This window comes from Rissa tridactyla, chromosome 2 (genome assembly GCF_028500815.1).
Source record: "Rissa tridactyla isolate bRisTri1 chromosome 2, bRisTri1.patW.cur.20221130, whole genome shotgun sequence".
Classification (NCBI taxonomy): domain Eukaryota; kingdom Metazoa; phylum Chordata; class Aves; order Charadriiformes; family Laridae; genus Rissa; species Rissa tridactyla.
The window spans coordinates 105,809,672-105,822,945 of NC_071467.1; the positions used below are offsets into that span (position 1 = coordinate 105,809,672).

The 13,274-nt window shown below is 39.0% G+C and overlaps 1 protein-coding gene across 14 annotated transcripts in view; it reads right to left on the reverse strand.

Moving 5' to 3' along the window:
• TNS3 (tensin 3) overlaps positions 1-13,274 on the reverse strand; it is a 224,072-nt gene that overhangs the window by 130,205 nt on the left and 80,593 nt on the right. For 12 of the 14 annotated variants that reach the window (XM_054193543.1, XM_054193529.1, XM_054193532.1 and 9 more), the window contains one exon: positions 6,544-6,582. In XM_054193543.1, coding sequence (XP_054049518.1) covers positions 6,544-6,582 — 39 coding nt within the window. Of the gene's footprint in view, positions 1-6,543; positions 6,583-9,949; positions 10,922-13,274 lie in introns of those variants that run through there. The other 2 variants (XM_054193539.1, XM_054193538.1) reach the window with 2 other exon arrangements.

Sequence of the window (13,274 nt, forward strand, 5' to 3'; positions counted from 1 at the left end):
GATTTTAAAATTAACACTAAAGGATTGATCTTTTCTTTTTGAAAGGCAGGCAGCAGTCCTTCACGACACTGTAATACTTAGTACTACAGTAATTTTGGGGTTTTTTTTTGTTAATGCTTGGCTAGCGGACACTTTATATAGAGACGGGATAGGTACTGTTCTTTGCTTTTACACATTCCACAGTCTATGAAAATTCTTTCTCAACAAACTAAAAGCATGTTTGCAAGGGACCTAAGATCTGTCACTCTTGGGACAAGCTATGAAAGAACAGAAAGTTATGCAGAAAAGCAGAAGAAACCTACCCTGGAGTGTGTATTTCCTTTTTCCAGTGTAAGCTGTCAAGCAGAATCTGTGCAAGCTATTTGCTGGTTAGTAAAGTCAAACACACATTAGAAGTTTCTATGCCAACTGAAAACTAATGATACTGAGGAGTCTGAAACATGGATAATTTCCCTTCAGCTAAAAGAAAGCTGGGAAGGCAGAAAGAAGCGTGCTATACCTTGCAAGAACATCACGCTGCCGGATTTAGCTGCTATAGTAAATAGTGTCACATTTCTGAAAAGCCGAGGCTTCTGCCCCACAACAGTACCACACTCAGTGGAAAGGTTAGGAGTCAATTTGGAGAAAATAAACAAACAAGCAGGCAAACCTAGCTCTGGAAACTACCAAACCTTTCCCTCCCATTGCTCCCCTATTTCTGCAGATTGGTTTTGTTCAAAGAAAGCCTGATTTTCATTTCATTTTGGATGAACACCAGGGACTGAACACAGCGCATTATAATAAAACTTCATATTTCAACTTTCATTAAATCTTGTAATTCTCTAATTTTCCTAGAAAAAAAATGAGTCCTCCTCCCTGGCAAATATAGTGACTGGCTTTTGAATTTAGTATACGCTGCACAGCTCAAATCAGGATCACTACGTTTCATTAATTTAGGGGAGTGGGGTGTCCATATTCACGCAGTTTAATTCTCTGTTCTCTATTATGGCTAAATCAGAGATATTTATGAACGAGGCACTGACTGCACTTTAAAATAGCATTTTTGAGCCTCTGCTCTGGACACCTGTGGGGTCCATGGCCTTACTCTGGTCAGCACTTGGAACATAAAAATAAAAACCAAACTCCATAGTAATGCATTATATAGAGGCCCACATCAAGCCCCTTCTGGGGATCCGCAAATCCAAAAAGGTTTCAAAAATAATCGTGTCAAGTGTTTCAATTCAGGCAGCAGCTCACAGGTTTTGCCAAGAACGTGTCTCATCAGTCCGTGCTTCTGCTATCTATGGCACTGGGGGAACGTGGCACTAACAAATGAAGAAATCAAGAAAAGTAAAAATATTATTAGTTGATGAAGCTGGAAAGAAAGGAAAGGAAGAAAAAAAGCACAGCTCAAAGTTTAAAGAAGCAAAACTAAATAGCAAGAAAGAGCCAGCTAAAAAAAAAACAACAAACAAAAAAAAACCAAGGGTGGGGTGGGGCGATTCAAGGCACCTCTGCTTCCTCACCTATTCAGGAAAGTGGATAAACATCATCTCCATAGAGCTTTCTCCAAAGCCCAAAGATTTCTTCACATGGAGACACAGGACCTATGGTTCTGGATGGTGACAAAGCAGGAACCGAACAGGCAAATATAAACTGCTGCTGGATACTCCCACCCTTTGCAAACAAACCAGTGACAGCACAGCCCTGCTGGGTTTCCCTTCCCGTGATGAGCGGTCACGTTCACGACACAGGCAGCTGCAGACTGCAGCGCTCCCTGCCAGAACTGCTCTGGTGAGACTGAGGAAAGGAGACAGCAAGATCAGAGCAATGGGAAGCCCTGGTAGACTTTACCTCCACCAAATCATGCTTTCTATGTGTGTATAATACTTGCTTTTTATGCATTTCATAGCTCCCGTCAGCTACGGTTTGGATGTAGCAATAAGGAAAAAATAAGTCCCTGCAAATAACAGAGTTGGTGTTTTCCTAGGTTTCCGTAAGATTTTCATGCTATTGCTTGAAAGAAGGAAGAAAAAGGAAAACACAGAAATGAATTAGCCGTGAGTCACAGAAATTTATTACAAATCAAGCCCACTTGAAGCAATTTTCCAGGAAAGCTTTTACAGATTTAAGCCGGAAACCAAAATTGTATCAGATGTAAATCGTAGCATATGTCAGTTCCTAATTCAGCTTAGTCACTGTCACCGTACTCCAGGGTATTTGGAGGTAATACCTGATTGACCCAAGTTAACAATCTGAGGCCCCATTTAAAATGAAACTGGAGAATGCAATCCTTCATCTACATGCTCAGGCCTTCCCAACAGTACAAACAGTAATTCAGCCTCAGATTTCCCAAAGAAATCTCTTGCAGGCTCACATTAGAAACAGATGGACTGTGCTCCATGGGAACAACAGACCCCTTCACTTTTTTTTTCCTGGGAAGATGTGTTTAAAAAGTTAATGAATGCAGTAAGGATAAAAATACGCATTGTTGTATCTACTGATCTTTCGCAGGCAAAGCATCTGGGGAGGATTGCGGTCACCAGGCACCACAGAAAAAAGGAATGAGAGGGTTTCTTTTGCTAAAAAGGACTCATTTTCTTTCAAACACTGTTAGAGTACTGAGTCTTCTTACGTTTTTTACGTTTTTCTGTTCTCTTCCTCTCCTTCCCCATATTTACTTGGGGGTTTGCTTTTTTTTTTTTAATCATAATATATTTTCACAAAAATTCACTTTTAGTTTCTTTTGAGAAAATGCTGTCACTAGGTTGGATACATGAAGGTATGTCTTAACTACCATAGATTTCAAGTAAAAATAAGATGCAATTAGGATGTGGCTTTTGTGACTCCACCACTCCCTTCTCCCGCAATTTTTTCAATGTATTCTTCCACTGCTTTAAAAAAAAAACAAATGAAAACACACGCATCCCCAAAAACCCCCAAAAATCTGACCTACACAAAAAAAACCCTTTTTCTCCCACAATTAGTTTTGTTCTGTTCCCCTCCTCTTTTGAGACAAGCCAGAGCACATTCTGACTCACTGTTCAAAATTGTGGTTTTGGTTTGTTAAGAGGGGCCCTGAATGTCAAAGTCTTTGATTTTTTTCTTCACAGCAGAAGAGAGGCTTGAATGCTTAAAGAAAACAGAGTTAAGCAAAAAAAAAAAAACAACAAAAAAACAACCAAAAAAACAACAAAAAAACCCAGACCACCACTGCCACCCCTCCCCAATTTCTATAAAAATGATTAAACTTCTACCTGAGACTTAGCAAAACAGCTTAACAAACTTCAGTTTGAAGTGATGTTACAATAAAGCATAAGTATCTGGGTAAGCGTCCACTTAATCTTTCTGCATTATAACAGCTGTTTATGAAATCTGATGTTTAAATGGCAGCACTACAGGTATGCAGAATTCCTTGGTAACCACTTGGGAAAAAAAAGAAAAAAAAGGGGGGGGGCGGGGGGAGAAGAAGGGTTATAAAGGTTAAATCAGAAATCTCTCTGGTAAAGATCACTACTTAACCATGCCTTAAAACTGACAAGTCATGTAGTGGTAAGGACCATTCAACCAATAGAGTAATTTTAAGATAAGAATCCATGTATGCCAAGAGGTTTGTGCCTTTGTGCCGCATTTCATTACCTCAAGACATTTGGCTGGATACATGTGAGGGGCGTCTGAGAAACTACGATTTCGTTTCCTTTATTCTTCTCAGAGATACACCATCATGAAGGACAGAAAAAAAATTCAGTGGAGACAAACTTACTGCCCTCTTGAAGCATCTTAAACTGTCCTAGAATATGCCCTAGAATCTAAAAAACACCTCAAAAATAATATCCTTCCCTCAACTTTCCTTCTATTTTTATCTTTTTGAAGTAATAGATGAAGTGAAAAGTATATGGAGCTTTAAGATTAGGGCCTAAACCGTCTCCTCTTTTTGCAGCACTAGAGAAAGAGACTTAAGAAAAATGTGTGCACTTGTTAGAAATTTGTTTTAATTAAAAATGTTAACTTTAAAAAGATCAACTAAGTAATTGTCAATCTTTCAAACTAAGATTCAACAATTCCAGAAAACACTATTTAAACAGACTTGCCACGTTTGACTTTTACCAAATTTTAGGAAAACTGTTATATACGCTAAATCAGCTCTTAGATTAAAAAAAACCCAAACAAACAGTGACCACGGCACCTTTTTCCCCTTTTTAAAAATCTTTGAGTCATGCTGTACATCTCTGCAATGAAAGCCCATTGCCACAAACAAGCCATTGCCTCTTCATGAAATAAAAATGAAGCGCACCAAACATTTGACTTGAATTAACAGAGCTGGACTAACATCGTGCCCCTTTCTCCGGTCAGAGGAATGTGCACGACAACATGAAGTAAGTAGTATCCGAACACTTAACAGCAGCTGGTTTATATTTTAGCACCTGCAACTCCTGACAGCTGCACTGGGTTGATATATGAGGGTCCTGATGTTATTACAAAGCTTTAAAATACATGGCTTATGAGAAATTGGAAGAAAGGGCCTATTTGGAAACAGACATCCAAGCTGAAAAGAATCAATGAAACCTACATTCTCAAGAAAAAGAGCATCTGTGAGTTTCATCAGGCTTCAACAGTCTTCCAACAAACATGCCACAGAGTTTAACTACAGTTCTTGCAATAAGCCACATTAAGGAGAGCAATACAGGCAATGATTACATTGGCTAAATATATGTAGCAATAATTTAGAGCAGGCATACGCATAGTTTATTTATGTGAGAACTACAGTGTTGGAATTCCTTGGCTGGAATGAATGGGGATAAATCCATGGTTCAGCAGCAAATTGCGAAGCAACAAAGTTTTGGTTAATTTGGATAGAGTACTGCCCTCCCTATTATCTAAAAGATCTCCACTACTTATTCTTGAGGTTCTCAATATTTTACACTCAAAATAGTTGTAAAAAGAAATTGCTTACAGCTAATATGGTCACAGATTATCCTCCTTCAGAACAACAGAACTCTTCACTAAGCAAGTAAAATCTATTTGTGCACAAGGCAGAGTCTTAATCTAAAAAATGTCACCACATTTCACACCACTATGTAATGAAAATACCTCACTACAGCCTCCCGTGCAAGAAATTTAAATATAATTCCACCCTTTCTTCTGCCTAAAACTAGTAAATGTTTTAATCAGGGGCTGAATATACCTCTGGCTACATCTCTGTTAGTAAACTAAAACAGGTTAGGCCACTTTTGCCATCCATACTGTTCAACTGTCAGCAGGTCGCAGAGTCACTTGGGCCCCGATCACCAGCATTGCCCCATATTCACAGTTCACATAAACCAAGTTCAACCATTAATGGTAATGACTGGGAACATATCCCACAGGTTGCTCTATGTTTAAACTTGTTGCTGAATCACAAATGACAAGTTTTCCATGTCAAATTCAATATTCAGGTTGTGTGCACAACAAAAAAAAGAAAAGCAACCATGGTTGCCAGTATACATCTAATACTGTGAGCTGCAGACATAAGAACGGGTTTCTTTTCTATTTATAATTTTAGCAGTGATGCCATACAGGATCCTCAGACTCTGACGTGGGTTAATTTATAAAATTGCTGGATCAAAATTAGGAGAGACCTCCCGTGAGTCACATTCCTCACAATACCATGAATCACTGATTTAAGTTTTAGTCTTTCTTTCAACGGGTAATAATTAAGAAAAGCATGAACCAATACTTCTATGTCATCTTTTTACTTCTGTCGTTCATATTAGGTAAGTATCATTAACTGTATTTTTCCAGCAGGAAGATCAAGACACAGAAATACGCAAAGTGACTCGGCCAATTCAAATAGCAAGGCAGAAGCAAGATGTAGGATTCCTAATTGCCAGTGGCTGCATCACATACCTACAATACACAGAGTTCTTGGCTGACACTTGGGCATCAGCTGTTGGCTGGTTAGTCCTAGTAATGACCCTAGCAGGTGGCAGTGCTGATCCAATAACTGTTACACCACATCCTCTAGGCATCATTCGTATTACCTTTGGAGCTAAAATAACCAAATCCAGTCACGCAAGCCAGAAAAGGCTTATCATTTTCCTATCCTGAGCAAGCATGGGTTAACTTCCTCTCTTCCACCATCAACAAAAAAATAACAGGCTGAGGCCTGTTATTGTCGACAATTTGTACTTTCAAACTGACATGACACATTGGTATGTCGAAACAACTGATGTCTTTTTTATTTTTTATTTAAAGCACACAAACAAAAGCAAATAATGTAATATGGACAAGTGCACATGGTTGCTGCATTACAGGCAGGTCATCCAGTCCAGTTTAATATGAATCCTAAACAGCAGAAAACATTTCACCCAGTTAATCCTTAGCCTTCCAAAATGCTCAATAGAACTGCATGGGACAGAACACAGTAACAAGCTTCAGGAATAGACCCTTGATTTGCCAAGCCCTCACAGGGGAAAGGTGATGGCACAGTACTGAAATAATAAGAGATTACAGGAGGCTACAGGAATAACTTAACCTATAACCTAATAAAACCTGATGGATATTAGTAGTGCCAAAAATACTTACCAGTTCATAGTTGCTTGGAAAAAAGCAGGGTGTCACCACCTGGAATGAAAAAACAATAATAAAAAAGTTACTTCCTTTGGAGATTACCCAATCCTGTTGGCTGAGCTCCCTCAAACACTGTGAAATTCAGGCAGAGTCAAAGGGGCACCAACCAGACCAGGTGCAGAATCTAAGTGTCCACAGCTGCTCTCGGTCACAGTACTTTTTCCTCAGCTTCCCCCCCTCCATCCTTTACAACATAATATCTGATATTCTAATATCACCTCAGTTTTAGTTAATCAAAACGTATTCTGCTTTTCAAGTAATCTAGAACTTCAGCAGTTCCCAATACCTTATCCCTGTTTTAGATTTTTTTAATGGGGTGTAGGCTGAGCAGAGCAAGAAAACATATTCTGTGGACTCGCATAGTTTCAGAGGCTTGGCTCCAAGTTAAAACACTTCCTATGGAAAACATGTTCTGTATGTATCACAGCAAAAAAAAACCCCAAACAACCTTTTTTCAATATTCAAAAACCAAAACACAAAGAAAGCCAGGAAAAGCACAACTAACTCGGATTACGTGATGACCTAGGGAAAAGCAAATGATAGCTTCTTTCTGCAGCCCATACAGCAGGCACCCTCAGACCTCACACATACAGTCAAAAGACTGATGTTCATTGATTTAAGCCACTCAGCTGTGCTTCAGTAATAGTCATCATGCTTGCTCACTTTAATAAGCACCTTGAGGTTAACCCCAGTGAAAACTGTTTCATTTAATGTGTTCACATTAGTTATGGTTCTGCAGGACAGACTTGCCTCTCGGCCAGCAGAGCAGCACCAGAAACTCCATGACAGCACCTGGACTACAAAGGTGGAGTGTTCTCTCAGGAGCTGTCGGTGAACTGTCCTACCGGCTCTCAAGTTATGGTATACAGAGTGGGTTACTGAGCAGAAGGAGCGTGATATGTCATTTATAATCCTTAGAATAATAAAAAGAAGATGCAGTCCATGCAACAGAGCAAGCTGTAAGAACAAGAAGAACTATCAGTCCTGTAGACAGCATAGACAAAGAGACAGAACTGGCTACACCAGGACAACCCACTCTGGTCTTAACTCTCAGGATCAGCTTTTAACCCCTAGCATGGAAGGGATGTTATTTCCCTCCATAACTGCTTGTGAAAAAAAAAAATATATATCTCTGATTCTCAACACTCCTTAAATCACAAAGTGGCAGTTCTTTTGCTTTTAACCTGTGTCTGGATTAACAAAGAAAAAAAAGTGGCACATTGATTTTCAACTCCTAGCCTCCTCACAATCTTCACGCTATCCCTGAAGAAAACAGGACAGATACAAACCCTTGAGGTTTGTCCACCACACACTCTGACTCCTCAGTGGGCTTGCAAGTCCAATGTCTTAATGAGCTGCACTTCTGCAGCTTATTTCATGACTGACACTCATGATTCACTCATCTATCCAACTGAATGCTCATACTAAACAAATGGAAGATGTTGAACTAAGCTGTCACTATAGCATTTCTGCTGCTGAAAGCAAAGACAACGTCTGCCTCTGTGACCTCTTGCCTGACACAGCATGTAACTTCACACACCACCTTCAATTACAACCACCAATTCTCCTTTCAAGCCAAAGCAGCAAACCACCAGGCGTAGCAGTCTGTAGCAGGAAGAAACAAAGTCATGTGCACCCTGCACCGCCACAAGCAGCAAACACTGCATCTATGGAGGAAAGACTGTCACCAGTTGTCCTGACCATGCAATTGCTTAGTACTTATTATAAGCACTAAAAATCATTTTTTGCAAGTGTTCTCATTAGCAACACGGGAAGTAAAAATAGATTAAAACTGAAATTTCAACGATTACTTTTCTTTGCCTACACTAGGAAGAAAAGAAAGAATTAATGGAAACCCCAAAGGAGTAGCACTGCAGAAAAGCAGAGATGAATTAATATTACATGCTCACATAATTAATAATTGGAACCACTGTGCAATTGTCATCACTGGAGCACACAAATATCTCTGCTCTCTCCCTTCCCTCCACTGTTAAAAACCCTCAAGGAATCCAGCATCTCCTTTCCCTCGGCTAACAAAAACACAATTCTGTTGTAACCTTCTCAATAATTACAGCTAACTCACTGCCTAAGAAAAAGAAAAATCCCTTTTATTCTGACACAAGTGCACTGGGACATCCACTGGAAAAGAACTTCACAGCAGAGAATTACAGACTTTTTTTGCCTGGTGTGGCATCTTACTCAGGCTGTAGGAAGATGAGAGCTAACGTCACAGGTAACGCTTGATCTTTTTCTTCTCCGAGCTTCAGTGTGCCTACAACAGCCACGTATAGCAACCTGACTTTACAGACAGACTCCATCTTCTCCTGGTTGTGTGTCTCTTGCACCTTCTTTTTACAAAGATCAACACTCACGTTAGATGGTACTGTTCTAGGACTACCGGAGAGTCACATAATATCCTTTTTGGTGTATTCAGCAATCCCTTCACCCTTGCACGCTGCCACTTACCACTATGTTGAGCTGCCACTAAACTGCAGAGCGCTCACAATGCATCGCACAGCCAAAGACTTGGATGCACTGCTACTGTTTTCAAGCTACAAAATTCAACGAAAGATTCACCGAATCACCAGTGGGCACCGACTTTTTTTCCTCTGACTCCATATACACATATAATGCATTTCTTTCCAGATAAAGGAAAATAGTCAAGGTCTCTATGTATCCCAAATTCAGTTCTCATGAGCAGTTGCAGCAAATTCTTTCACTGCTAATCCACACACAGGTTAAAAGTAAAAGAACTGACATGTTCACAGATAACAGAAAGGCTACCCCAAGTTCTAGACAACTTAAGCTGAGGATATGTGAGTGGCTCCAACTCTTCCCTGGTTTGCAAAGGTCTGAGACATGCTAAAAAAATCATTTAGAGAAAAAGTATAGAGCTGGAAAGCAAGATTGCAGGACTTCAATCCAGTATCAATGTAGAGATAGAAAATGGACTACAAATGTCTCATTCATTAGTTTAAGAAGTTACACACACTGTGTATCAACTGCACAAAACAATAAACTTCAGAAATGCTTTTCTGATCTCCCAACTGAAGCTACGGCTGATCTTAAAGACATTTGCAATCACCTGGTTTGTCAGCTTTTAATAGTATCTTTATTTTTGTAAGAAATATACTGGATATACATGAAACTGTAACATTTCACAGTTCCACACAACCAAGGTGCGTTTAGCTTTGGTACTTCTGCACATTCACGTATTAACAAGCAATATCAGAATATGGGAATGTCCTGCCTGATTTGCAAAAACAGTTATGTCTTCCGTGCCCCGCGCGTACACACACATGCATATAGACACATTAGTCTACTCACAAATAACCAAGCAAATATTTGAAAGAGGAACTACCTGTTCTTACATACACAGCTAATATGGAAACACTTTCCTGGTGTGATACTTCATGAATCGAGCCTTAGTTTGAAAAAAAGATTTAAAATAATTACTTCGATGAAGAATTCTGACTCCAGTGAATCTGCAGGTAATTTTCCTTCATATGACTGTAACACCAGTCACATCAGTTAATAAGTAACAGACCAACATGAGATAAATGTTAACTCAAACAAGAAAAAATGTCAACAAATGGCAGGATATCTGGCACTACAGAAATAAAATCTGTCCCCACCTGCTGTAACAGAGACAACAGTGCCCCCCACCGCTGCACAACAGGCCATTTGCTGGGATATCCGGTATTTGTATTTCAATGCTTTTTTTTTTTTTTTCATTCCCAGATGCATCTTTCAGTTTTATCTTATTTTTTATTTTCTTTTTGCAAGAAGTAGGTGACCTTTCAGAGGAAGAACCATCTTCAAAGAATGAGCCAGTTATTAACAAAGGTGCATTTCAAAGTCCAAATCTCAAACACTATCATATTGCTTTTGCAAAAGCAATTTAACCATTTGGCTATAATGAATCGCTTTCTTCCAAGCTACAGTTTTGTCATGTAATAAATGCTGGCATGCCTGCCACAGGTTATGTGTAACACACAGGATGTGTAGGTGGAAGATTGTTCATCAAACATACACGTGACGAGCTAAAAAAATCTGTTCGTTCTCGTTCAATACTAATGATGTTACAATATTTATGAGAAAGGGTGAAAAGAGCAGCAAAAGGCAGTCACTGATATCCTCTGTAAAGTTACAGTGCCACTGGAAAGCCACTGGGAAGTTACAGTAATGTTAGGAGACCTTGTGACTGTTGCATAAATAACTGTCAGCAGCCCAAATGGTAACTGAACTCATAGAAATATTTAATGTGTGTATATATGTATAAATATAAATATCTACATACACATACACACACACACATCTATTTATTTAAATCTACAGCTTTGAAGCTGCAGTATATCTTCAGTATATCTTCAAATAACTCTGTGCTCTCAAAGATACAACTTGTAACATGACAAAATTTAAAATGTAAATCCAAATTCTAGAATAAAAAGGGACATTATTGCAATATTAACTTGAGATTAGAAAGCTACAGTAGTAATACGCAACTTTTTTTTTTTTGCCAAATAGAACATCTCCAGTTGTGTGGTATTAGTATCTAACTCAGCCTTTTGTCCTGGAGATACCAAGTATCCTCAGCACTTCACGAACAACTCTCAAGCGTACCTGAAACCCACTGAATTTTCCTCTTCAAATTAAGCATTTTTGGAAACTGAACAAGCACTTTGCAATCGCTACAATATTTTAATAAACAAGATATAATTGTGTTCCCAAAAATAAAAAAAGAGAATAGATACAGTAAAATCAGCACTGAGATTCGGTGCAGCTATACACCATTTCCACTCTCACTTGAGAACAAATTATTATGCCCATTGGAAACAACCCTCCTACTTGATTAGCATAAAGAAGTTTTGAAGCTAAGTTTGGAAGAAACAAACAAACAAAAAAAAAATTGCATTGTAAATTGCAAAGACAACTACAGTTGAGAAGCTTATAATGGGCTTGGCTCATAATTATCAGTAAAATGCATATGTTTATTAATATATAATGCTATCACACAGTAAGCAAAAGTCAAGTAACATCAGAAAAGCTTCCTAACACATTACATTTTCTCCTCTCAACTTGTTCTGTGATAAAGTTGCTACAGAGAAAGGGAGAACACACACAGCCAGAAGCTCTCTGAATTCAAAACCGAATTCCAACAGTGATATTTTAGTGCCATTTTATTAATTTCTCAGCTTCAGTACTTTTTATTTGCTAAAATAATGCTAAGACTACATGTACCCAACCTCATCAAGGTGTAAAGAGAATCAGCTGAAGTTTGAGAAACTCTCCAGGAGTTTCTTAGAAAAAACACATGAGTAACTGAGTACTGTAACATCTAAGCCGTGTTCCTACAGTCCTAACAGATGCACAATTCCTTTCTTTCTTTCCCTTGGCATTATGCCTTATGAAACAAAGTCTGAAATCAGCACCTGAAATGGAAAGTTACATACCTTCAGGAGGTATTTTAAAATTTAGCGTACATACATACAAACCCCCGTTTCCCAAGACAAAGCAACAAACCTGTTTCAAAGTCGCCAAAGGAAAAGAGTAAGCTTTCACAAGTAACTAGGAATGCAGTTACCCCACGATACAGAAATGTATTGTTCACATATCTTTGCCACCTCAAAATCTGGCTTTCTTCCATACTGTGACATTTGATCTTGCCAGGTCACAGTCCTGACCTATACCATGAAAGTTGTTCTCCAACTCTTTGAAGAACACATACAGGTATATATGTCATTTGGAAAAAGGATAAAACAGAAGAACCTCTTCAAAACTCCAATGAAACAGAATACTCCTAGAATCAAAAAACGGATGAGTAACTGATAACTGTAAACCAGTAACCACCGATGAAGTCCTTTATCAGATCACTGGATTTGCTCCAAAAAAAAGTTCAGAAGCAAAGGACAAGAAACTCAGTCAGAAGCTGGGTGTAGCTAACAGGGGTTAAACCAGCCAGCAGAAGCCAAGATCCTAAACCTAGATTTTTACTGGACTTTGCACTAGCCCTCTGCACTCTGGTTTAGTTTGACAATCTGAACTGTAAATGGAGTGCTAGCTACTGTCCCTCCTGAGTTAATCTGTTTAACCTCAGGTTTATACAGCAGGCTGAAATGATTTGATGCTAAATGGGTGCAAACACATAGCATCTTTACTCAAAACGTCTCATTTTGCTGCTTCTGTAAAGAACAGTTTAAAAAAAAAAAATCCTGACAACTGCATACATCTTTGAAAGACTTGACTTCTGCTTTCTTTGTATCAGATCTGACCTGTCCAAGCTTAATTAGGTACACATTCCTCAGGGAACTACGCTGTCCTTTCAGGATTCCAGGCCTATTTATTTTGGTATAATCCCTATGAGAAAACATGCTTCATTTGCAAAATCAAACAAACCTTGCAACATTACCAGACAGGAAGGGTCCTAGCAAGCAACAGGGATACAGTTCCATGGACGTTCTCCTCTCGCAAAAGCAAAAACTACCAGCGTGGATCGTATTTTCTTGAGCGAAAACAAGCTGTACGCAGGCCTATTGTACCTCAGAATTCTGTACCTTTAACACATATGTTGGTGTGATTTCTCAGGGTTTCAGTCTGTTTCCAACATCTGCGCAATGGTGATAAGAACTAGACGCATTATGGCTCCCCTGGTCACAAATGGCACCACGCAGTCAATGATATCAGAA